Here is a 25,603-nt window from a genome sequence, read left to right as displayed (position 1 = left end):
AGATAGGGAAACTAAGTCATGATCATTTTGGTTCCAGAACTCTCTCTCTGAAATCCTTCCTTAAATACTACTGCTTAGCACAACAGCTTTGTGAGGGATTTTTCTGATGAAGGCAAAAGAACAAAAATTTAATAAAACTGAAGAGGAATGAGTGTTTCCTGCAATGTTGAGAAAAGCTTCACAAGTGTTATAAATGAGGCTTCTGGCACCCTTCAACTCCACTGACCACCCTTCAAAAGCCCACCTTGAACATCCTGCCTTCTTTGAAGCTTTCCTATCTGTTTCTCCCTCTGTCCTCCTCCACAGCACTCAGGAGATGTCTCTGTTTTAGGACATGACGTGAGAAACATTCAGGGGAGGTGGGGAGAAGGAAGGAAGGAGAAGCAAGTAGTAGCTAGAGGGCAAGTGGCTTGGAGAAGTTTTTAAACTACTGATGTCTAAAGTCAACAAACCAAAAATGACTGTTGTGTTTTGTGGAACAACAGTAATTGGCATATATGTCCATCACTGAGCCATACAATTATTCACTCAGTCGACACTGAATGACTGCTTACTGTCTTCCAGGAAGTGGAATTTAACAGAAAGAATAAGACTCAGGAGAGAAGTAACCTGAGTTTCTGGCATTCAGTCCCTCTCCAACCATTAAACAATCCAGTCAGGTTACCTTTCTTCTTCCATCTTCTTACAATACACATTTCAAACAGAGAGACTTAAAAGAAGAACAAAATGTACACTAAAGGGGAGCAAAATAAGCTACCCCAAAATGTGCCACTTTGGCATGTGGATTGTTTCAGTTCAGTTCAGTCGCTCAGTTGTGTCCGACTCTTTGCGACCCCATGAATCGCAGTACACCAGGCCTCCCTGTCCATCACCAGCTCCCGGAGTTCACTCAGACTCACGTCCATTGAGTCAGTGATGTCATCCAACCATCTCATCCTCTGTCGTTCCGTTCTCCTCCTGCCCCCAATCCCTCCCAGCATCAGAGTCTTTTCCAATGAGTCAACTCTTGGCACGAGGTGGCCAAAGTACTGGAGTTTCAGCTTTAGCATCATTCCTTCCAAAAAAATCCCAGGGCTGATCTTCAGAATGGACTGCTTGGATCTCCTTGCAGTCCAAGGGACTCTCAAGAGTCTTCTCCAACACCACAGTTCAAAAGCATTAATTCTTCGGCGCTCAGCCTTCTTCACAGTCCAGCTCTCACATCCATACATGACCACAGGAAAAACCATAGCCTTGACTAGATGAACCTTTGTTGGCAAAGTAATGTCTCTGCTTTTGAATATGCTATCTAGGTTGGTTATAACTTTCCTTCCAAGGAGTAAGCGTCTTTTAATTTCATGGCTGCAGTCACCATCTGCAGTGATTTTGGAGCCCAGAAAGATAAAGTCTGACACTGTTTCCACTGTTTCCCCATCTATTTCCCATGAAGTGATGGGACCGGATGCCATGATCTTTGTTTTCTGAATGTTGAGCTTTAAGCCAACTTTTTCACTCTCCACTTTCACTTTCATCAAGAGGCTTTTTATTTCCTCTTCACTTTCTGCCATAAGGGTGGTGTCATCTGCATATATGAGGTTATTGATATTTCTCCCAGCAATCTTGATTCCAGCTTGTGCATCTTCCAGCCCAGCGTTTCTCATGATGTACTCTGCATAGAAATTAAATAAGCAGGGTGACAATATACAGCCTTGACATACCCCTTTTCCTATCTGGAACCAGTCTGTTGTTCCATGTCCAGTTCTAACTGTTGCTTCCTGACCTGCATACAAATTTCTCAAGAGGCAGATGAGGTGGTCTGGTATTCCTATCTCTTTCAGAATTTTCCACAGTTTATTGTGATCCATACAGTCAAAGGCTTTGGCATAGTCAATAAAGCAGAAATAGATGTTTTTCTGGAACTCTCTTGCTTTTTCCATGATCCAGCAGATGTTGGCAATTTGATCTCTGGTTCCTCTGCCTTTCTAAAACCAGCTTCAACATCAGGAAGTTCACGGTTCACGTATTGCTGAAGCCTGGCTTGGAGAATTTTGAGCATTACTTTACTAGCATGTGAGATGAGTGCAATTGTGTGGTAGTTTGAGCATTCTTTGGCATTGCCTTTCTTTGGGACTGGAATAAAAACTGACCTTTTCCAGTCCTGTGGCCACTGCTGAGTTTTCAAGCAGAAGGCAATTATGACCCAGGAGACTCAGGCAAAGCTTTTTACCTTTCCCAGAATAGCCCACTGCAGTCCATAGGGTCTAAGAGTCAGACAGGACTGAGGGACTAAACTTAGCTGATAAAAACCTAAAAGAGCTTAGAAAGGAGAAATACTGGTAAATACTAAAGTTAACCTATACCAAGAAATACTGGTAAATACTAAAGTTAACTTTTTACATTAGATACTAAATACTAAAGATAACCTTTTGTATTAGAAAGATATTAATAATACTATGATAAAGATACTAAGTACTAAAGATAACTTTTTATATTAGAAAGACTTACCTACATGTAATGGCAAACATTTGATTTGCTCTCCTCATCTTCCTGTGAATTATTTTCCTCCCCTTTGAAGTCCCAGACCCCTATAGTCTTTCTCCTTAGCTCAGGATGGTATATAAGCCTCACCTGCTGACAGTCCTTGAGCCTCTCACATCTTTGTAAGACTCCCACACACATGAAATTAAATTTGTTTTTCTCCTATTAATCTGTCTTTGGTTTTAGTTGTTAAGTCGTGTCTCACTCTTGCAACCCCATGGACTGTAGCCCACCAGGCTCCTCAGATTTCTCCAGGTAATAATACTGGAATGGGTTGCCATTTTCTTCTCCAGGTTCTCTCCAACTTTATGTCAATTTAATTATTTTGCTCACTCTTCCCTTGTGGCTCAGCTGGTAAAGAATTCACCTGCAATGCGGGAGAACTGGGTTTGATCCCTGGGTTGGGAGGATCCCCTGGAGAAGGGAAAGGTTATCCCACTCCAGTACTCTGGCCTGGAGAATTCAATGGACTGTATAGTCCATGGTGTCACAAAGACTTGGACACAACTGAGTGACTTTCACTCCCTTAACTCAAAGAACCTAAAAGGGAAGAAGGGAAAACTTTCCCTGTTCATACCCACATACCCCAAGAGGTTCACACATTGAACACATGCCCACAAATGCTCACCTGTCATTTTTCCCCCTTGAACCACTTAAGTATTTCTCAGAGTTGTGACATTCTGACCTAAATGGCTTCAGACTGCCATCTTTTATAGGTCTTTCTTCTCCTACATAATCACAATGCCAGTATCTTGCCCAAGAAAATTAGAAGTGACTTTCTAATATTCAATTATCCCAAAAAGGTCTCCTATAACTTTTGTTATTGACTCAAAAATTATTTACTGAATGAATGTAGTCCTTTATCTGTAGTACTACATTCCAAATACGTGTCTTAGTCACATAACCTGCAATACAGTGACAATGAATCAACATAACTGAGGTTCAGTCACCTCTCCAATTCTAATTAGGTGCACAGAGATCTATGATTGCAGCAACTGTTTACTGTTTATGGTTCCTTAAGAGATCAGCTAACAAGAAACAAATCAGGCCACATTTAGAAAAACTTTGCAAGTGACAACTCACATATCCTGCCAATCTTCCAACACTAAAACCAAAGGATAAATCCGTAGCAATTTCTATCTTGCTATTTTTAGTTTCTCACAAGTCTCCTTTTTTATTTCAACTGTTTTGGATTTTCTTTACATAATTAACACTATTTTAATAAAAGCTCACTTTCTAGTAAATTTTTAGTAGAATGTTTATTATTTCTCTGGTTAAAAAACATAATCTATTATCTTACCCATCCATAAGCAGTACTTCGCTCATGCTCCTGAGTGATGTCAGCTACATAGGCAAATATCACAGAGAACGTGACTGAGAAGACTCCAGATATGGAAATCATTGCAAAATACCACCTATAAAAAGATTATTTAAAAAAAAAAAGATTATTTTAAGCATTCATGAGAGAAGTAGTGTATATACACTTTTATAATCAAATCAAAGATATCATGTAAAGGTTATAAACCAAAATATAAATTGTAAAAATACCTGTATATTTAAAGATATAAAGGACAACTAATAAAATTATAATCAAGATGGAGAGGAAGTAGAAACATACCAATACTGTCATTGCTCAAGGGGTGTCAGTACATGCAGTTTAAAAAAAGTGAAAAAGTAGGAGTATGCAGTAAAGTTAGTTTTAATGATAGCCAGAACATAAATGAAAACTTTCTAAATTTCTGAGTTTTAGCTGAGAAAAATACATATACACAAAAGCAGGAAGAATTTTAAAAATTAATATAAGACAAAAAAAATTTCTACCATATAAAATATATGCTTAACAAAAATCTAGTTAAAATATTAGCCAACAGAATCTCATAGAACAAAAAGTAGTGTTTTAATTCTAGGATGTAATGATGTTTCAATATTAGAAATCTATTAATATAATTACTCATGTAATAGATTTAAGGAGAAAATTCAAATCATCTCCACTGATACTAATGGCATCAAAACTTGATATTCCCTTGATTTTAAAAAAGAAAATCTCTAAACAAAATAGGAACTAGTATTTTTCAACCCAAAAGCTAGTTTGATACTCAAGGATAAAACATAAAATTTCCTTCATATACATAAGGAAGATAGGTCCATAATCATTACTTTTATTTAATAATAATAAAAGATTTTTATTTTATGCATTAGTCAATACAAGCAATAGAAGCAGCTGCATGACAACTGGAAGAGAAGAGGTAAAATCATTTTAAGATTCTAAATAAAAAAACTGTAAGATATTGAGAGGACATTGAAAAAACAAAAAACCTAATGCATCAGAAAAGCAGGACTTGTTCTTGAACAGAAAGAATCAATACCAAAAAATATTTTTAAAAAATCTATCTGGTAGGAACCAAAATGATTCCTTATAGGTACCCAACACATTTAGAACAGGACAAATATTGACATAAAATTCCTATCAGATAACCAAATGAGAGTATTCACATTTAGTATCCCCCAAATCTATCAGTTGCATTTAAACCCTAAATGAACAAAACACAAAAGACCCTTCCATTCTAAACTGTGTTATTCACATAGGAACAGCATCTCAGCAACAGGAATTCCGACCAAAATATCATTCTTTGGGCTCCAGAAAAACTAAGTTACAGCTCAGGTACAAATTTCAACACATTTTTATTAACTAAATGACTTTGGTTATTACATGCTAATTATTCTCTCCCTATTTATCATGAAAAAATAAGATCAAATTAAAATTCACATTATGATTTAGAATAGGCTGCTGGACATAATACAGTACACACTAAAGTGACTCCTGCCCCCCTTTAAAAAATTAATTTATTTTTGTCTGCACTGGGTCTTTGTTGCTGGATGCAGGCTTTTACGAGTGGTGGTGGGTGGGCTTCTCATTGCGGTGGCTTATTGTGGGGCACCAGCTCTATGGCACGCAGGCTTCAATAGTTGTGGCACACTGGCCTACTTGCCCAGTGGCATGTGGAATCTTCCTGGGCCAGGGATCAAACTCGTGTTCCGTGCATTGGCAGACAGAATTCCAACTGGACCATCAGGAAAGTTGGACTCTTGACTTTTGATGTAAACTATCATCATGTCAGTGCCCTAGAACAGGGGTCCTCAACCCCCAGGCAGCAGACTGTGGCCTGTTAGGAAGTGGGCCATCCAATGAGCAAGAGAAGCTTCACCTGCTGTTCCCCATGGCTCCCCACTGCTTGCATTACAACCGGAAACACACAACCACCCCTCCTTGTCTGTGGAAAAATTGTCTTCCATGAAACTGGTCCCTGGTGCCAAAAACCTGGGGGATTGCTGCATGAGCTGACAAAAACAACACATCTGCCAAGTCAAATGAGCCACAACTGAGTGAGTACAGACTGCCTGCCCCCTCCCGGGACCCAATCATGTAACTTACCTCATGACAAAAACAACTGCCCTTAGAGACATCTTTTATTTTATTTGTTCACCTAAGTAACTATCTTAGACTTAATTTCATGTCCTCATTTACAAAATGGGCATGATGGCAACTGCCTACTTGTTTTCAGTATTAGCAAAGAGTTCAAATGATAATACAGGTACAACTGCTCTGCAAAGGTTGAAAAGTGCACTGTAGATGTATTGTCCATATGTGACCCCAAACAGACAGTCGTGACGGAGGGCCTAGTCACTCACCATGGACTGATTCTCATCAGTGGAATTGGGAAGCAGGTGAAGAAGACAGTGCCAAGAAGAAAAGGCTTCCTTCCCCACACATCAGACAGTGCACCTATGAGTGGGGCACTCAAAAAAGAGAGCAGACCCTGGAGAAGAAAGCAGAAGCAAGGGTCAAATTTATAATGTGATTCCCCCAATTACTTATAATTTTCATTTTCTAAATGAATTTCTAAATGCTCTAATTCATTTTAGTGGCTCTGAAACAGAATAATTTGTAACATTAAATAAAACCTGTTTTGTTTTTTTTTTTTTTAATTCTAACAAAATTTGTAAGCATGCTATTTGAGAGGGAAGAAAAGGATAAAAGCTTGTTTTCTGGGTGAAACTGGAAAAGTGAGGTGATATGAAATATATATACTCACAGCTGGCCCTTAATGTGAACACACAACAAAGGTATGGGAAGAAGCCAGACACTTAATTCATTTTATAAATACATACAGCATATCTATTACGTGCAAAGCTCTGAATTAAGTGGTGAAATGAAGATACTCAGATGAATACATACCTTCTGCTCTCAAAGGGCTTGTAAGCTAATAAGAATAAACAGGATGAATGTGCATATACTAAATGTCCATAAAAAGTAGATTCTATTTGTCTGATGAATTTAGGATAGAGATAATGAAAAGTTGCACAAGAGTTGAGGCTAAAGGGAGGCAAGAGCACCATCACACATAAGCAAAGAAAGTAAAAAAAAAAAAAAAACTCACATTTATCACTTCCTCATTATTTGCTAGTCACTCTGCTGGCTGACCACTTCCATATCAATTTCTTTTTTCATGTCAGGGCCCTTTGAGGTGGCCACAGGCCTGCTTCTCAGACTCTGTTGGTGCCACTGTCCTCCTTTAGATGCTCTGCCTATATGCATGGCCACCACCACCTACTTTATAAACAGCTTTCCAATCTCTCTTCTGAGTTCTGTGTCTACAGTCAAATGGACTTTCCTACTTGGACATTTAACATGAACACTGTTCCCTATAAATCTGACCAAACACCCACACTTCCCATCTTGGCTAAGAAGCTGTCCAAAGCTTACCCATCATTCCTTCATTCCCCATGGTGATTTTCCAGACCATTCTCTTATAATGACTTCTCTTGGTCTATCCCCCGCTGTGATGCATTTCAACATTTCTTGCCTGGATTTAAATAAAATAATCTTCTAACTGTTCCCTGCCCCTGGTTCTACTTCCTTTCAATCTGTCCTCCACATAACCCCAAGAGAAACCTTGATGAGCTGCAGACTTCAGTTCTTTGATCCCTTGTTTAAAATCTCAACTGTGCAGAATTGAAATCAAGTGTCTGAACTCTGCTTTTAAATACTAAAATTAAAAATGAGTGGTGGAAAACCAAGATAGATAAGAGCGGGGAGATGCTGATGGTGATGAGTACATGGGTAAGTTTATTATCTTATTCTCTCCTTTTGTATATCTGAATTTTCATAGTACATTAAAAAAAAAAATCTTCAGCACAGCCTACAGATAGAACCCTCCAAAATCTAGTACCTAGCATGCATCCTATGCTTTGGCTATATGCAATATTTCTTAGTTTTCTCAACATACTACATTCCTTTGTGCAAACGGGCATTTGCAAAGCCCTTGTGCTTGTAGGCATTCTCCACACTTGGACCTGGTAAACTACTAGTCATTCTTTTCAACTCTGGGCCAGGAGTACCTCTTCCTCTATTTTCTTAGCTACTCAAATAGAATTAATCACATTGGTTTCTGAGGGGTACAAAACAAATAACTCCTATCCCCACCCTGGCACATATCTCTTCTATTATAATTATAATACTCTATTACAAATTACTTGTTATTTGTCTATCTTCTTTATTAGATTAGAAATTGAGATTAAGGTCAGAGAAACGATTTTCTTTCATCTCTGTACCCTTGGTACCTACCATACAGTCTGGTGATAAAGGCTTGCAAAGAGGTTTGGTAAGCTGAAGAGAACTTTTATGAGGCAATCAACTCATGTTTCTAAGGCTGAGAAGAGAAAGAACAGGATTCTAATCCCCTATCAGCCACTAGTAAACCCAGAGACAATGGACCAGGAGATGGGTAAACTGAAGCAAGGGGAGGTAAGACTAAGACTAAGTGGAGGGGAGGTAAGCTTAGGAGAAAAGCACTGGACTCCTCTGACTCCTCTGAAATAAAATATTAATCTATGCCTATCCTTGGAAGAAAAGCTATGACAAAACTAGACAGCATATTAAAAAGCAGAGACATTACTTTGCCAACAAAGGTCCTTACAGTCAAAGCTATGGTTTTTCCAGTAGTCATGTATGGATGTGAGAGTTGAAGAACTGTGAAGAAGGCTGAGCGCTGAAGAACTGATGCTTTTGAACCGTGGTGTTGGAGAAGACTCTTGAGAGTCCCTTGGACTGCAAGGAGATCAAACCAATCAATCCTAAAGGAAATCAATCCTGAATATTCAATGGAGGAACTGATGCTGAAGCTGAAGCTCCAATACTTTGGCCACCTGATGGGAAGAGCTGACTCATTAGAAAAGACCCTGATGCTGGGAAAGATTGAAGGTGGGAGGAGAAGGGGATGGCAGAGGACTAGACAGTTGGATGATACCACTGACTCAATGTGCCGGGAGCCAGCGTGAGGAACTCCGCCCGTGGCAAAGGTCATGAGGAAAGAGGCTCGGCATACACAAAGGCGGGATGGAGCCTCAGGAGTCCCCCTGGAAATTCTTGAGCATCTACCCCCAAAACCAGAGTCTGCCTACTTTACTGCTTTGTGCTCTCACCAAAATCTCTGACTTTACAGGGGGCTGTCCTCTACCACCTCTCTCTGAAAAAGAGTTAACTTACAGCTCCAGTTAATAAAGTTCCTGGGTGTGATAAGAGTGTTTCAACCTACAAACTCCTTTGGAAGTCCTCTAGCCTGCCTGAAGGTTCTTATGGCCACATGTGATTGTTCACAGACTCCCAACCGTGAGAGGCATGAGATGTTCTAAACTGCCTAAATACAGATTACTTTGAGCAGTTAAAAGATTGATTAGAAATTGTATTGGTGAAGGGTTTTTCACTTGTTGGGCCAATGTTTGCTGCTAAGTTTCCATATCCCTTACCTACTGTGTCCCTGGCAGTGTATTGATTAATATAATTGGTGTATAGGAATGTAAGTAGTAGCTTTAATGTTTGTAAACTTGGACCCTTGAGTTAATTCTTTTTCTTGTTATAGCCCACCACACTTTTGCCCTATAGGAATGCAACTTTATCTAATGCTTTCGGAGGGTGGTGCCTGACTTTAGAATAATCACCTTTAGAGAAAAATGTTTTCTGAAAAAAGGATCTTAAAATGTTGACAGCCTCCGGGCCAGAAGATGATGTAAATCACCTAAACTTTTGCATATGATAAGTTTGCAGGAAGAAAGCCTGGCTTACTGCTGACCCTACTTCCCCATTATCCTCTATGCACAACTTAAGGTATAAAAACTACTTTGGAAAATAAAGTGCGGGCCTTGTTCACCGAAACTTGGTCTCCCCATGTCGTTCTTTCTCTCACTTTTCGGCTGAATTTCCATCTTGAGCGTGGAGGCTCGACAAGCCTACTAATTATGCCTGGGCTTCTAAGATCTGGCCAGGGAGGCCTTAGTGTCTCCTCTTCTTCAGGAGAACGGGAGGATGCCTGCGGCCTACGTAGGTGACGTAAATTCCTTATTTTGGAATTTTATTAGCTTTCCACGTAAACCAAGTATTCAGCCTCTTTTCTCCACTGAATTTCCTCACTGAGCTATCCTTATTTAACCACTCTTTATATCCTTAATTAACATTTAATTAAGCAATTGTTTCCTGATCCTCGCCAACGCTGTCCCCACTTCGAATTCCCTGGATCCACCGGGGCTGGACCCCGGCTGGACATGAGTTTGAGAAAGCTCAGGGAGATGCTGATGGACAGGGAAGCCTGGAATGCTGCAGTCCATGGGATTGCAAAGAGTTGGACAAGACTGAGGGACTGAAAAACAAGGCATCAAACCCTGCAATTTATAAGACACATTGGATTTCCAGCATTTGGTCTGTTTTTGCATCAAAAGAGTTAAACGATCTTTTTAAGAGCCAAACAACTGCAGAAGCAGGGCTGAAATTCACGACCTGCAACATCAGTTTTATAAATTTAGAAAAGAAAATCTTTTACATTGCTTTAAAATTTTCTAAAAATATCAAATACCTGAGGTCTTGGGTAGTATAGAACTGGTCAAGAAAAACATGGAAATAAATTTAAGAGGACAAAAGAATAGAAATAAGAAGCACCATAAAAACAGTAACAAAATCTGAACACAAAGAACCCTGGAAAATTTTTTGGACAGTTCTGATTTTAGATTTCATACAATAAAATATGGAATGCATGTCATTAAAACAAAGGACATGAGAAGGCCAAGAATTAAAGTTTTATTTAAAATGATGCAGTTTCTAAAAAAAAAAAAAAAAAGATACTATTATCTAGATTCTGGATTTCAATTGTAATTTAATCTATTCATTAAGTAAATATTATTTTAAAATAATGCTCAGTGACAATTGTTGTTCAGTTGCTCAGTCGTGTCTGACTCTTTGTGACCCCATGGACTGCAGCCCACCAGGCTCCCCTGTTTTACATCATCTCCCAGAGTTTGCTCAAACTCATGTTCATTGAAAAGATGATGCCATTCAACTATCTTATCCTGTCACCCCCTTCTCCTCCTGACCTCAATCTTTCAATTATTAAATCATTAAAAGATCACTCAGTTCAGTTCAGTCACTCAGTCGTGTCTGACTCTTTGTGACCCCATGAATCGCAGCACGCCAGGCCTCCCTGTCCATCACCAACTGCCGGAGTTCACCCAGACTCATGTCTATCGAGTCAGTGATGCCATCCAGCCATCTCATCATCTGTCGTCCCCTTTTCCTCCTGCCCCTAATCCCTCCCAGCATCAGAGTCTTTTCCAATGAGTCAACTCTTCGCATGAGGTGGCCAAAGTACTGGAGTTTCAGCTTTAGCATCATTCCTTCCAAAGAACACCCAGGGCTGATCTCCTTTAGAATGGACTGGTTGGATCTCCTTGCAGTCCAAGGGACTCTCAAGAGTCTTCTCCAACACCACAGTCCAAAAGCATCAATTCTTCGGCGCTCAGCTTTCTTCACAGTCCAACTCTCACATCTATACATGACCACAGGAAAAACCATAGCCTTGACTAGATGGACCTTTGTTGGCAAAGTAATGTCTCTGCTTTTGAATATGCTACCTAGGCTAGTCATAACTTTCCTTCCAAGGAGTAAGCGTCTTTTAATTTCATGGCTGCAGTCACCACCTGCAGTGATTCTGGAGCCCCCCCAAAAAAAGTCTGACACTGTTTCCACTGTTTTCTTATCTATTTGCCATGAAGTGATGGGACCAGATGCCATGATCTTCATTTTCTGAATGTTGAGCTTTAAGCCAACTTTTTCACTTTCCTCTTTCACTTTCATCAAGAGGCTTTTGAGTTCCTCTTCACTTTCTGCCATAAGGGTGGTGTCATCTTAAATAATTATTTTTTAAAAATAATTCTCGGTGACAATAGATACTCAAAATAGCCTCTGGGAGAACCTACATTTATTATGATGCTGAAATACAATCTAATAAAATACTTGCCTCTTGGGAAAACTTGTATTTCTCAAAAATCAAAGACTTTCTTCTGTTTCAGAATTACTTCTTCACCACCCAATCTAGTCCTAGATCTTATCATGCCACATTATTAGAATAGTAGATTGAGAAGGATATCTGTACCTTGATTAGGCAAGTACTGCAGCAGTCCTAAAGAGGAAAAGCACGATTTGCAAATGAGAAAATATTTAAAGACTAAAACCAGACTGGGACTTCCCTGGTGGTCCAGTGGTTAAGATGCCACACTCCAAATGCAGGGGGCACAGGTTTGATCCCTGGTCTGGGAACTAAGATACCACATGCCACAAAGCATGGGCAAACAACAACAACAACAACAACAACAACACCAGAGTGACATCAAAATCTTAGCCTTTAGCATAAATATAGTTGGCTTTCATTATCTCATTATCTACACTGGTTATGTTCTGTAAGTTTTCCAGGAACACCAAATTAAGAGAATCTGGAACTGCTGTTGTAGAGGAAACACAAGCTTGTATTCCTACCATTCTCTGGTCACATATTTTAATTAACTGATCAATATATAACCTTGGTTTATGTATATTTCTCTTTAAAGATGACTTATTTAATATGTAGACTGCTGATTTATTAACACTGATGTCTCAGCCATCAGCACTATGATTCATGTCTCAATGAGGCTTATCTAACACAGTATTTTCTCCATAATGTATATCAACACCCCCCTACACTTAGAAACACTTAACAACACTTTGGCACTACACTTGAGGTGATTTTAAACAGAGAAATTGTCAACAAAAGGAACAAAAATGCAAGATGCATAGTGCAAAATGGACATGCTCACAGTATGAGACCTGAAACAAAAAGTGTCCTTTGTCCAACCTCAGCTGGAAACATGCAGCTGGGCAACTCAGACTCCCTCCTCATGCCACACATGCATGAACATGAAAGCACTGTACTGACTCAGAGGTTGCAGAGTAGGCAGATTTTGCACATATGAAATCTGGAAGTAACAAGGGCTGAATGTACTAAGCCATGCTATCAGGGTCCAGTGACTACTGATAAAACATGGTGTGGAGGAGTCCAGTGTGGACCAAGAATTACTATGTCAGTTTTGTAAATTAGCTTCCCAGTCCAGGAGATTTTTAAGGTGGCATAATTAACTGGTCAGTAATGCTAACATGGCCTTCAGTTCACTTCAGTTGCTCAGATGTGTCTGACTCTTTGTGACCCTCTGGACTGCAGCACTCCAGGCTTCTGTGTCCATCACCAACTCCCACTGCTTGCTCAAACCACATCCACCAAGTTGGTGATGCCATCCAACCATTTCATCCTTTGTCATCCCCTTCTCCTGACTGCTGCCTTCAATCTTTCAGGGTCTTTTCCAGTGAGTCAGTTCTTTGTATCAGGTGGCCAAAGTATTGGAATTTCAGCTTCAGCATCAGTCCTTCCAATGAATATTCAGGACTGATTTCCTTTAGGACTGACTGGTTTGATCTTCTTGCAGTCCAAGGGACTCTCAAGAGTCTTCTCCAACACCACAGTTCAAAAGCATCAGTTATTCAGAACTCAGCTTTCTTTATAGTCCAACTCTCACATCCATACATAATTACTGGAAAAACCATAGCTTTGACTAGATGGACCTTTGTTGGCAAAGTGATGTCTCTGCTTTTTAATATGCTGTCTAGGTTGGTCATAGCTTTTCTTCCAAGGACCAAGAATCTTTTAATTTCATGGCTGCATTCACCATCTGCAGTAATTTTGGAGCCCAAGAAAAGAAAGTCTCTCACTGTTTCCATTATTTCTCCATTTATTTGCCATGAAGTGATGGGACCAGATGCCATGATCTTAATTTTTTGAATGTTGAGCTTTAAGCCAGCTTTTTCACTCTCCTCTTTCATTTGCATCAAAAGAGTCTTTAGTTCCTCTTCTCTTTCTGCCATAATGGTAGACATGGCCTTACAAGCTCTTATTTGACAAAATAGCAATTAAAGCTTATTGTTGAATTAAATGCAATTATTTAATAAACTTTTTAAAGCATACAAAGAATGGCAATTACAACTCGAAGCAAAAATACATAAATTTTATACTTTATACAGCTATCATAAAAGTATTAAGCATACGCTTTCCTTAACAAAAGCAGCTGACAAATATTTGACTAAATAAATGTGTCAATATCGTTAAAAAGTTTTAAAACTAAAACATTTTTTTGTTTTGTTTTCCTTCAAATATTTTAATTAACTCTGCAACACAGTATGAGAGAAAAATGGTACCCATGAAAAATAAGATATAGTCATTTAACTGCTTCTGAAAACTTTAATTTTTCAATGAAAAAGTTCACATCTTATGACATCCTTTGTAAGCCACAAGGATGTACAACATACAGACATAGATTACCCCAAAATTATATTCATTCACTTTGATTTTTCATACAGTATTTTACTAATAATGACTTTCATCTCTTTCATTTTTTAAAAGGAGATCAAAGAGAAATTTTCACACTGATGGGACTGTTTTTATTTATATAACTGACAAATGCAAATTTTTCACATAAAAGATAGTACTAAAACAAGGATCACCTTTCAGACCTAGGACACATTATACCCTACACAATACACAGCTTTTCTTCCCAGGAAGCACAACAATCAGTTTTATAGGACAAATGACAAACATGACAGACTAAAGTCCAGGTAAGGTGATTTGAAAAGCATGAAGAAGGTCTAAGAACAGCTAGTAATCCTGAAACTTCTGGGAGAGACCAATGTGGGCAAGAGGGCTGAAATGCTTTCTTTTGATTGAGGGAGAAAAGGAGATGGATATAGGGAAGATTCACTGAAACAAAATTTTAATTAAAATATAAAGAAACAGACTGTTTTCACAGGTTTTCCCTTATCTTAGAAGTAATAGGGCCATTACTTCAAATTGATTCCAAGAAAAAATAACAGCACATCTATATGCCAATCTGTTCTATGCCTTTCACACAAATGTCTTACCCTATGAGATGGGTATACTACTAGGGTAAGTAACTAGTCTAAGGCTCAGGGCTCATAAGCAGAACCAGGATTCAGCTCAGGCTGAGGTGGCTCTAAGACCCGGCCCATAATTCAAATCAATTATCACACTATTTTTCTTACTCATATTTTAGTGTCTCTGTCCTGAAGCACACAAAGTACTAGACTTTACCTACTTGTGAATTCTCTTAAGCACATTTCAATAAATGTATAAATTACCAGTCTGTTATAAAACAATATTTAAAATTTATGAACTCACCTCTCTCAAGTAGGTTGCTTTACAATTTTGTTTACAGATAATTAAAAGGATAGTTTTTATCCAACTTCCTGTCCAAATTAAGGAAGCAAGATTATTGTGCATGTGTGTGTATGAAAAACACTTCTGAACTTAGTAATACTCAAGAGTAGCTAAAAGGGGACTTTAAAAGTATCTTGTTTTTTATTTTTTTAATTCTTAGAGACATCAGTCAACAATTTTTCTGTGTGTTTGTGCTATGCACTGGTTGATGATTTAATTCATTAAATAGCAGGATGAGACAGTTCAGCAGTAATTCCTAGGCTCAGATAAACTCTTGACATATTAAATGTCCCTGTATGAGTGTTCAGGCAGAGGATCTACATGACCATCTCCTTGATCAGACTTAACCATCCAGTCTAGACTGAGAAGAAGCACTCCATGTGAATCCCTGTGGCCAAGCCCTGGGATGGATTGCTGGGTCTTCCACTTTCCCCCTCTTTCAACCTCTTGCTGTGATGTTAAAGCCAGACAAGAATAAAGCAGCATGCTTTAGAGGCACTTTCTTCATACTGATTGACCCAGCTATAAACCAATCCTGGACATCCAGCCCACTTAGTTTTAGTTAGTTTGGGACACTGATGAAAGTATCTAGTTTTTTAATAAGTATAAAATAAGCTAAAGAAGAAAGCTTCAAGAAGTTTCAAGGTAGACACTGGGCAATCAGACCAACTCTTTTCATGAAGAATATTATTAGTCACTCCATCTGGTCATGTTAAATCCAGCAGTAATAACTTGACTTCATCTACTAAGTCAAACCACAGCATCTCAGCCTGGTTATACTTCCAATGAAGTGTAGTCAAAACTACTTTAGTGGTTAGTTTTATGTGTCAGTTTGGCTAGGCTATAGTACCCAGTTATTTAGTCAAACACTAGCTTGGGTGTTGCCATGAAGCTAATTTGTAGATGTCATCTAAAATCTACAATTAACTGGCTTTAAAGGGTATTTTTGTTGTTTAGTTGCTAAGTCATGTGCAACTCTTTGTGACCCAATGGACTATAACCCGCCAGGTTCCTCTATCCATGGGACTTCCCAGGTAAGAATACTGGAATGGGTTGCCATTTCCTTCTCCAGGGGTTCTTCCCAATCCAGGGATTGAACCCAAGTCTCCTGCATTGGCAGACAAATTTTTTACCAATGAGCCAGCCACCAGGGTACCCAAAGTAAAGCGTAGTACCCTCAATAATATGGGAGTCTCATTTAAGTCAGTTGAAGGCCTTAAGAGGAAAATCTGAGGTTTCCAGAGGAAAAAATTCTGCCTTAGGACTATAGCATCAACTCTGGCCAAATTTCCAGCCCTACCCTACATATTTCAGATTTGCTAGCCCCAAAATCATGTGAGCCAATTCCTTAAAGTAAGCCCCTTTATACAAATATTCCATTGGTCTTATTTCTCTGGAGAACTCTAACACAACTTATTGCTAGTCATATAACAATGTCTGCCATATATTTCAATTTCATAAAGATAAAAATTGCTAGTGAAAAAATTTTTGAGTAGGACTTTGAAAACCTGAGAAGTATGATTAAGTATGAGTTTTTCCCTTTATAACTGTTAAGAGAACAGGTACTAAATTAATAATCATTAAAATGAGAGGATTAACATAAAATAAATTTCATTATTGAAACATTAAGAATTGAACAATCTTTACTAGAAAAATAAAGAATCTGAAGGCACTTCATAAAAGTAGCCAGCAAATAATGTAAAAATACCTAACTTCATTTGTAATTAAAGAAATACAAATAAAATTACAGTGAGACATCATTCTCAAGCTATCAAACTGGTAAAGATCTGAAAAGTAATACTTGTATTAGAGCATGGTGAAACAGATATACATACTGCTGATGGGTGTGTGAAACGGCACAATTGCTCTAGGAGATAATGTGGTACTATATATTCAAGATTTCTTAAAATGCTCACACTTTTCTACTCACTAGTTATAATTTTACAACTCTATTTCTAAGGAAACAGTAAAAATATATAAAGATTTATTTTAAAAATTTACTCAGGATTATCTTCAATAGTGTGCAATTAGAAGGCACTTATACAGGGAAATGGATAAATAAATTATTCATACAATGGAGTATCATATAACCATTGCAGACAATACATGTAGTTTTTACTTTGCATGGTAGTATAGAACTGAAAGAAATGACTCCAAGCTGAAACCATGTAGTTATTTTAATCAATAGGAAAAACTGATTTATTCTTTGACTTTCAGAAATTTTTGTCAGAACACTGAAAACTCTTTTACTATCACTTATAAATGTCTAGTGAAATGAAAGAAATAGAAAAACTAGTATTTATTTAGTACACTGTAATTTAAAGCATTAATAATTAAAATGTTCTTTGTAAAAAAAAAACATTAAGAGTCATAAGACTTGTGCTTGTCTTTTTTCAAAGTCTTATATGATGCACATATCTTTTATGAACTGGAAAACTGTCATATGCCTTTCTAGGTTTGGATCAGATTCCAACATATTACTGGATCAAAGAGGCAACACAACACACGTTTTGCTTTACACGCGTGAACTAAGAAATGCACGGTGACCAGGTCACCAACACTTTGAAATGTCACAACGGGTTATGATGCGCATCTGTTATTGACATAGTGTTTTGTGGACTGAGGAGTTAGTCATTATTTATATTTTATGCAACTACTCACAGTTAATACACATGGTAGTGGAAATCTGAATTGTGTGTTGGGAGACTCATGCTATTTAACTGAACTGTGGCAACTGAAATTTGTGTGTACTACAACATGCAAAGACAGGGCTGCTTGTACTTCATGTAGTTTTAATGTCATGGGGAAATTAGTAAGGTATAATTAACAAATGCTGATATAAGGGAAAAAGAAACACAGTTACGGTCTCTAAGTAAGCTGGATCTTGACTTTATCAAAAGGACTAGAAAAAAGACTGGAAGAACTTTTAATTCAACAATATTTGTTGTTGTTTAGTCGCTAAGTTGTGCCCAACTCTTTGGTGACCCCATGGACTATGGCCCGCCATGCTCCTCTGCCCACGGGATTCTCCAGGCAAAAATACTGGAGTGTGTTGCCATTTCCTTCTTCAGGGGATCTTACAGACCCAGGGATCAAACCCACATCTCCTGCACTGGCAGGTGGACTCTTTACCATCTGAGCCACCAGGGAAGTTGAGTGCTAAGAACTATGCTGGGGATAGCAGTGAGTAAAGTGGACAAAAATCCACGTCTTTAAGAAACTTTCAGTCTAAAAGAGGAGGAGTGAGGAGAACACAATAACAAGATAAAGATAAAGCAAAATATATAGCATGTCAAAGGAGAGATAATGCTTTGGAGAAAAAGCAGAGAAAGAGGATTAAGAGTGATGAGAACTGGATACATTACTCAAGATGGCAGTCAGTGAAGCCTTCACTGAAAAAATAACATCCAGGTGAGGAGTTGAGGGTTAGGGAGTAAAGCCTGTCAAAACCTGGGAAAAGCAAGCAGAAAAAAAACAGTATCTGCAGAACCCTCAGGCAGAAATAGGCTGAGGAAGTTGTGGCTGCAGCAAGGTCAGTAGGAAGTGGAACAGAGTAGAACGATGCTGTCAAGAGAAAATGGGGGTTTGGGTTGGGTTGGTTAAGAAGAGTGCCACAGGGACTTCCCAGAGGTCCAGTGGTTAAGACTCTGTGCCTCCAATACAGGGGACAAAGGTTCAATCCTTGGTCAGGAAAATAAGATTGCACATGCTGCTTGGCACAGCCTATATATATATATATATATATAAAAGAGAGGAAGAAGAATGCCACAACTGGTTTATATTTTATCATGATCTCTACCAAAGGGCTTCCCTGGTAGCTCAGTTGGTAAAGAATACATGTGCAATGCAGGAGACCCTGGTTTGATTCCTGGGTTGGGAAGTTCCCCTGGAGAAGAGACAGGCTACCCATTCCAGTATTCTTGGACTTCCCTTGTGGCTCAGATGGTAGAGTCCACCTGCAATGCAGGAGACATGGGTTTGATCCCTGGGTCAGGAACATCCTCTGGAGGAGGGCATGGCTACCCAATCCAGTATTCTTGTCTGGAGAATCCCATGGACAGAGGAGACTGGTGGGCTACAGTCCATCAGGCTGCAAAGAGTCAGACACGACTGAGCCACTAAGCACAGTACACACAGCACTGAAAAGGGAACAAGCAGAGTTTTGATGATGGTTCTGTTTTGAAGTAGAATAACAGAATTTGCTGATGGATTGGGTTTGGGATATGCATGGAAGAGAAAGAAGACTGATTCTAAGAATTTTGGCATAAGCAAGAATGGCATGACAAGTAACTAATATGGGGAAGACTTATGAGTTGGTCAGGCTGGAGGGGAAGACCAGGAACTTAGTTTTGGAGCTGTTAACTTTCAAATACTTATTATGCAAGGAAGTACAGATGTCAATTAGGCAACTGAATATACAAAGTCTAAAGTTCCAGCCCAAGGTCTAGGAAGATACTTATTTGAGAGTTTAAAGTCTTAAGTCTGATGACATCATTAAAGGAGTTAAGTATAGAAAGAAAGAAGAAATTGTCCCTGGCTTGAGCCACTTATCTGTCAGAAGTCTAGGAGATGAGGAACATAAATTACTTGTCAGAAATAGGGTTAAGAAAGAAATTAATTTGAAAACACAATTTTTAGAAACTCAAATTACTGTATGACCCAGAAATTCTACTCCTAGCAATGTACCTATGATAAAGTGAAAACAATGTTCATATCAAAACTTGTATACAAATGTTCACAGCAGCATTATTCACAATAATATAAAAAACCAGAAACAACCCCGAATGTCTATCAACTGATAAATGGATAAACTGTGGTATGGATACAGAGTGAAATATTGTTTGGCTGTAAAAAGAATAAAGTACTAATAAGTACTACAGGTGAAATTTGAAAACACCATAAGAAAAGAAGTCAGTAATAAAAGACCATACTGTATATTCCATTTATGTGAAATGTCCAGAATAGACAAACCAATAGAGGGAGAAAGTAGATTTGTGCTTGAGGTTAGGGAGGAATGAGGAGTACAGGATTTATTTTTGGAGCAATGAAAATGTGATAAAATTGACTGTGTTGATGGCTGCACAACCCTGAGTATAATGAAAAAACCATACATACACTTTATGACTTGCATGGTAGGTGAATTATATCTCAACAAAGCTGCTGCAATAACCAAAACCACAAACAAACAACCCCCCGCCCAATTGGAGAATTCACAAACCAAAACTGGTTACTCTTGTATACTTTATTGATGTTCACTCCAAATCTAAAACTTCTCTTCCATGCATTATGATAGTAAACTTACAAAGTGAAAGTTAACTGTAGAAAATCTACAAAGATGAACAAAATATATAAGGAAGAAAATTAAAAATCATCCATAAATCCACATCCTTTCAAACTTAAGGTGATTCCTTTTTAATCATTTCCCTCCCTGCTTACTTACATTTATTTTGTTCAAAATAAAACTGAAACCATATTATATTACATTATATGTCTATACCACACATATCTATTCTTCTAATTTCAAGGAATTTAAAAAGTTTCTACACGTTTACTATTACAAACAGTCCTTTAGCCAAATCTCTGAATAACTCAATTTGAGAACAAATTTCTAGAAATGCAATTACTTTGTTAAAATATGTGAATATTTTTTTAACTCTAAAAATACTGCCTTCCAGAAAAGCTATACCAATTTATCCTCTCATCAACAGTACAAGGGGACACAATTTAACACAAATTGAACTAGTTCTTGTCAGTTTAAAATTTTTTACCAATGTGCATGAAAAAATATTATCTTATTTAACTTGGGACTCATTTCTTAATAGTGATAAACTTATTTTCAGATTGTTATCTTTTGTAAACTGCCAGCTTACATCCTTCTTTGCCCTTCTGGGATATTAGTCATTTTCCTACAGTTTTACTTTGAGAATGCTTTTATGTATTCCTCTTTCTATCATAAATAACATTTTGTCATTCGTATTTTAAGTTTGATGATGGTGGCTTTGACTTACCAAAATTTAAAGATTGATGTAAATGACTCAGTCTTTTCATTTATGAATAATTCTTACTCTAAAAAGGAAAATCTTTCCCCAGACTGGTGAGAAAAGTGGTCATCAGGCTTTCCTTCTAACAGTTTCTGTTATTTTTCTTTGCAATATTTACTAAGTATTTAACACATGAATGTAGAGTGCTAATAGTTTTACATATACTAGCTCATTGAATCCTCATAATCACCCTACAAGAGATCTTTTATCTTTCTCATTGCTTTCCAATGAAGGGAAGATTACATTATCTGACTAAGGTAACCATTAATAAGATGCAGAACAGAAATTTAAAGCTAAAGCAATATAAAGCCATACTTGTTCCACTGTGCTCATATCCATATTAAGACATTTTAATAGAGCTATGCTTGGCTGTAGGGTTCTCTCATATCCTCATCTGAGAAACAATGACCAGTTACTAAAACATGTAACTCCTTAAGTTCAATAGATTGAAGTTCAATAGTTGCTGAAGTTAAGTTAAGTCCTGGTCCACACCCTTGAATCAACTTAAATACTTTTTGTTCTGTGTTTTTTTACAACAATATTGTGGGTATCTCTAAGTAAAAGTATGATAAGCTCGCCACTTGGCTTTCGGACACAGACCAAGTTGGTTTTATTCTGTAGAACCAGACTAAAATAGATTTTATTAGCTCCACATGATAAAAGAAAAAAATCTACAGAGTAACTTTCAAAGAATCCACTATAATGATAAACTTATGTAGTATTTGTAATCAATGCCCTCTCTCATTTAGTTTTTCTTTTGATCATGTAGATAAAAGTGCTCACAAACTAGTGCTTAAATAAAAACACACCAGATTCTTGATAATATTCCTCCTCTCAATGAGTATTAAAAATGTCTTATTTTACTTTATTTAAATTGTCTTGTTTTACTTATGTTATTATTGTAAGCATTCTCAAATTCTTTTTGAAAATCGGCAAAGAATAAATAGTATTTATTACAATTAATGTTGCTCAAAGCTTTCCTCTGACTGAATTTAGCAAAGTACTATGGTATAATTTCAAGTGTGCTTTTCAACACAACATAAAATTATGTAGACTGATATTATGTAACTTGAAAAGAACAAATTAGATGCTGAACACATATACTTTACTACAAATTGGGACTGGAACACAGCATTATATTTTAACCCCTTATTTATAAGCTTTTCTGACAAATATCACATTAAAATTTAAACAATGAATTAAGGCTAATTATGTCGAGTGGTTGAGAGCTCAGAAAATTGTGTCTAGAACACCAGCCTTGCCATAAGACTTTACATCCAACTAAATCTTGATGACTCCTTCTTCAATCTCTATCTCAAAAGAAGACATTAATACTTGACCGATTTTTAAGACTGATTTTATTCTGTTAATAGAGGAATTAAAAGTTCACACAATTCTACCCTTCTGTACATGTTAATTCTGTTCTGTACATGTTAATAAAAATAAGGCAGTGCCTTATGGATTTGGGTTGTATTTTGACTTTGATAATTCAACTAAAAATTTGATTTACAAGATTTACAAATGGTAATAGTTTTCCAGAGTCCTATTTAAACTTCCAGAGTTATGCTATCAAGGATTCCTGGCTTTGGTTTGTTGTGGACCAAACAAAAATTGTTCTTACCTTTACACCCTGAATGAGACCATTCATGAGGAATGTGTGTTGAGGAAATGTTTCATGTAGAACCTACAAAAAGCAAACAAACATCAAGAAAAATTCTAAAGTAAATGAAAGGGAAAGATTTCTGACTCTTGTTAATGGCAGACTAGGTAACTAAACCCTGGAATGAAAAATATTAAGGAATAATGAAATATGGAAAATATCTTAAAAGTATGAAAAGGTAACAAGATAATGAGGCAGAAATCTAAATAAAGAACCTAAAAAGGTACGCCCAGGATTCAGTTGCTTTTGCTACAAAAGCACAAACAATTTAAAGGATGTACTGCAAAGAGTTACTCAAACTCAGTTATGAACCTGCAGCCTAGCTTCATGGCACGTACATAGTCCAGGAAACCTCAAACCTTAAATTTGGATTACTGATCCAGACTGGAAGCCTCTCCAGATGTTTAAAAGAAAAAAATCTAAAATTATTTCTGAAAAGGCCATCACTCAGGCTTTCACATCAACCATATATGTACTTTCTCAAATATAAAGACAAGAACATAATCAAAAGTAATCAGATACAAAAGTAAATGAGACATCATGAACAAGAAAACAGCAAACAATACATAACAAACACTCAAAGACCTCATGTTTTGGAATTATTTAACAGACTTTAAAAATAGCATGCTTACTGTGTTACAAGACATATAAAGTAACCTTGAAACTTTGTAGCAGATTTAAAGAACAAAAGTCTAGAACAGAAAAAACTAAATTAAAAACTCAATGGGTATGTTTAACAAGATAAGAGAGAATAACTGAACCAAAAGTTAGGTTAAAAGAAGTTATCCAGAATGCAGCAGAGACAAATAGACAGGATATAAGACAGAAAGTAAGAGACACAGAGGATCCAATAAGAAAGTCTAACAATTTAAACTAGCCCAGTAATAACAGTGAGGCAGAGACAATATTTTAGAAGCCGATGATTGATAATGTACTTGAATCAATGACAGACATCAATGAAGAGATTAAAGCAACCTATCAAATTTTAAGCAGTATAAAAAGAAATCCACATTTGCAATCAAATTAAAATTATAGAGAACCGTAAAAAAAATTCTTTAAAACAGAAATAACAGATTGCTTTCAAAGGAACAACAGTTAGATTATTTCTTAAGACTAACATTTTTGAACCGAGACAAGGAGTGTGCTATTCTATCATCAGGATAGTAAGAAACATAAGACAAATGCCAACCTAAAATTGTATACCCAGTTAAAATGTCCTCTGACACAAAGGCAAGTATCCACAGTTTTCGATTTGGCAAAAACAAGTTTATTAACTTATAGTAATGAGTTTACTAACTTATAGACTTGGCTAATTTGACTGTGTGGATCACAATAAACTGTGGAAAATTCTGAAAGAGATGGGAGTACCAGACCACCTGACCTGCCTCTTGAGAAACCTATATGCAGGTCAGGAAGCAACAGTCAGAACTGGACATGGAACAACAGACTGGTTCCAAATAGGAAAAGGAGTACACCAAGGCTATATATTGTCACCCTGCTTATTTAACTTATATGCAGAGTACATCACGAGAAACGCTGGGCTGGATGAAGCATAGGCTGGAATCAAGATTGCCGGGAGAAATATCAATAACCTCAGATATGCAGAGGACACCACCTTTATGGCCGAAAGTGAAGAGGAACTAAAAAGCCTCTTGATGAAAGTGAAAGAGGAGAGTGAAAAAGTTGGCTTAAAGCTCAACATTCAGAAAATGAAGATCATGGCATCTGGTCCCATCACTTCATGGCAAATAGATGGGGAAACAGTGGAAACAGTGTCAGACTTTATTTTGGGGGGCTCCAAAATCACTGCAGATGGTGACTGCAGCCATGAAATTAAAAGACGCTTACTCCTTGGAAGGAAAGTTATGACCAATCTAGATAGCATATTCAAAGGCACAGACATTACTTTGCCAACAAAGGTCCGCCTAGTCAAGGCTATGGTTTTTCCAGTGGTCAGGTATGGATGTGAGAGTTGGACTGTGAAGAAAGCTGAGTGCAGAATTGATGCTTCTTTTTTTTTTTAATTTATTTATTTTAATTGGAGGTTAATTACTTTACAATATTGTATTGGTTTTGCCATACATCAACATGAATCTGCCACGGGTGTACACGTGCTCCCCATCCTGAACCCCACTCCCACCTCCCTCCCCATACCATCCCTCTGAGTCATCCCAGTGCACCAGCCCCAAGCATCCTGTATCCTGCATCGAACCTGGACTGGCGATTTGTTTCTTATATGATATTATACATGTTTCAATGCCATTCTCCCAAATCATCCCACCCTCTCCCTCTCCCACAGAGTCCAAAATTGTTCTATACATCTGTGTCTCTTTTGCTGTCTCGCATACAGGGTTATCGTTACCATCTTTCTAAATTCCATATATATGCGTTAGTATACTGTATTGGTGTTTTTCTTTCTGGCTTGCTTCACTCTGTATAATGTTGGTGGGAATGCAAACTAGTACAGCACTATGGAGAACAGTGTGGAGATTCCTTAAAAAACTGGAAATAGAACTGCCTATGACCCAGCAATCCCACTGCTGGGCATACACACTGAGGAAACCAGAATTGAAAGAGACATGTGTACCCCAATGTTCATCACAGCGCTGTTTATAATAGCCAGGACATGGAAGCAACCTAGATGTCCATCAGCAGATGAATGGATAAAGAAAGCTGTGGTACATATACACAATGGAGTATTACTCAGCCATTAAAAAGAATACATTTGAATCAGTTCTAATGAG

The 25,603-nt window shown here is 37.5% G+C and overlaps 1 protein-coding gene across 6 annotated transcripts in view; it reads right to left on the bottom strand.

Annotated features, from left to right (window-relative positions):
* The window catches only part of MFSD14B (major facilitator superfamily domain containing 14B), a 130,825-nt gene that overhangs the window by 20,764 nt on the left and 84,458 nt on the right, over window positions 1-25,603 (bottom strand). For 4 of the 6 annotated variants that reach the window (XM_061424881.1, XM_061424885.1, XM_061424883.1 and 1 more), the window contains 3 exons: window positions 22,821-22,883; window positions 6,208-6,335; window positions 3,818-3,932 (listed from right to left, as the gene is read on the bottom strand). In XM_061424881.1, coding sequence (XP_061280865.1) covers window positions 3,818-3,932; window positions 6,208-6,335; window positions 22,821-22,883 — 306 coding nt within the window. The remainder of the gene's footprint in view (window positions 1-3,817; window positions 3,933-6,207; window positions 6,336-22,820; window positions 22,884-25,603) is intronic. The other 2 variants (XM_061424882.1, XM_061424886.1) reach the window with 1 other exon arrangement.

Source organism: Bos javanicus, chromosome 8, assembly GCF_032452875.1.
Source record: "Bos javanicus breed banteng chromosome 8, ARS-OSU_banteng_1.0, whole genome shotgun sequence".
Taxonomy (NCBI): Eukaryota; Metazoa; Chordata; class Mammalia; order Artiodactyla; family Bovidae; genus Bos; species Bos javanicus.
This window is presented reverse-complemented; position numbering and strand designations above follow the sequence as displayed.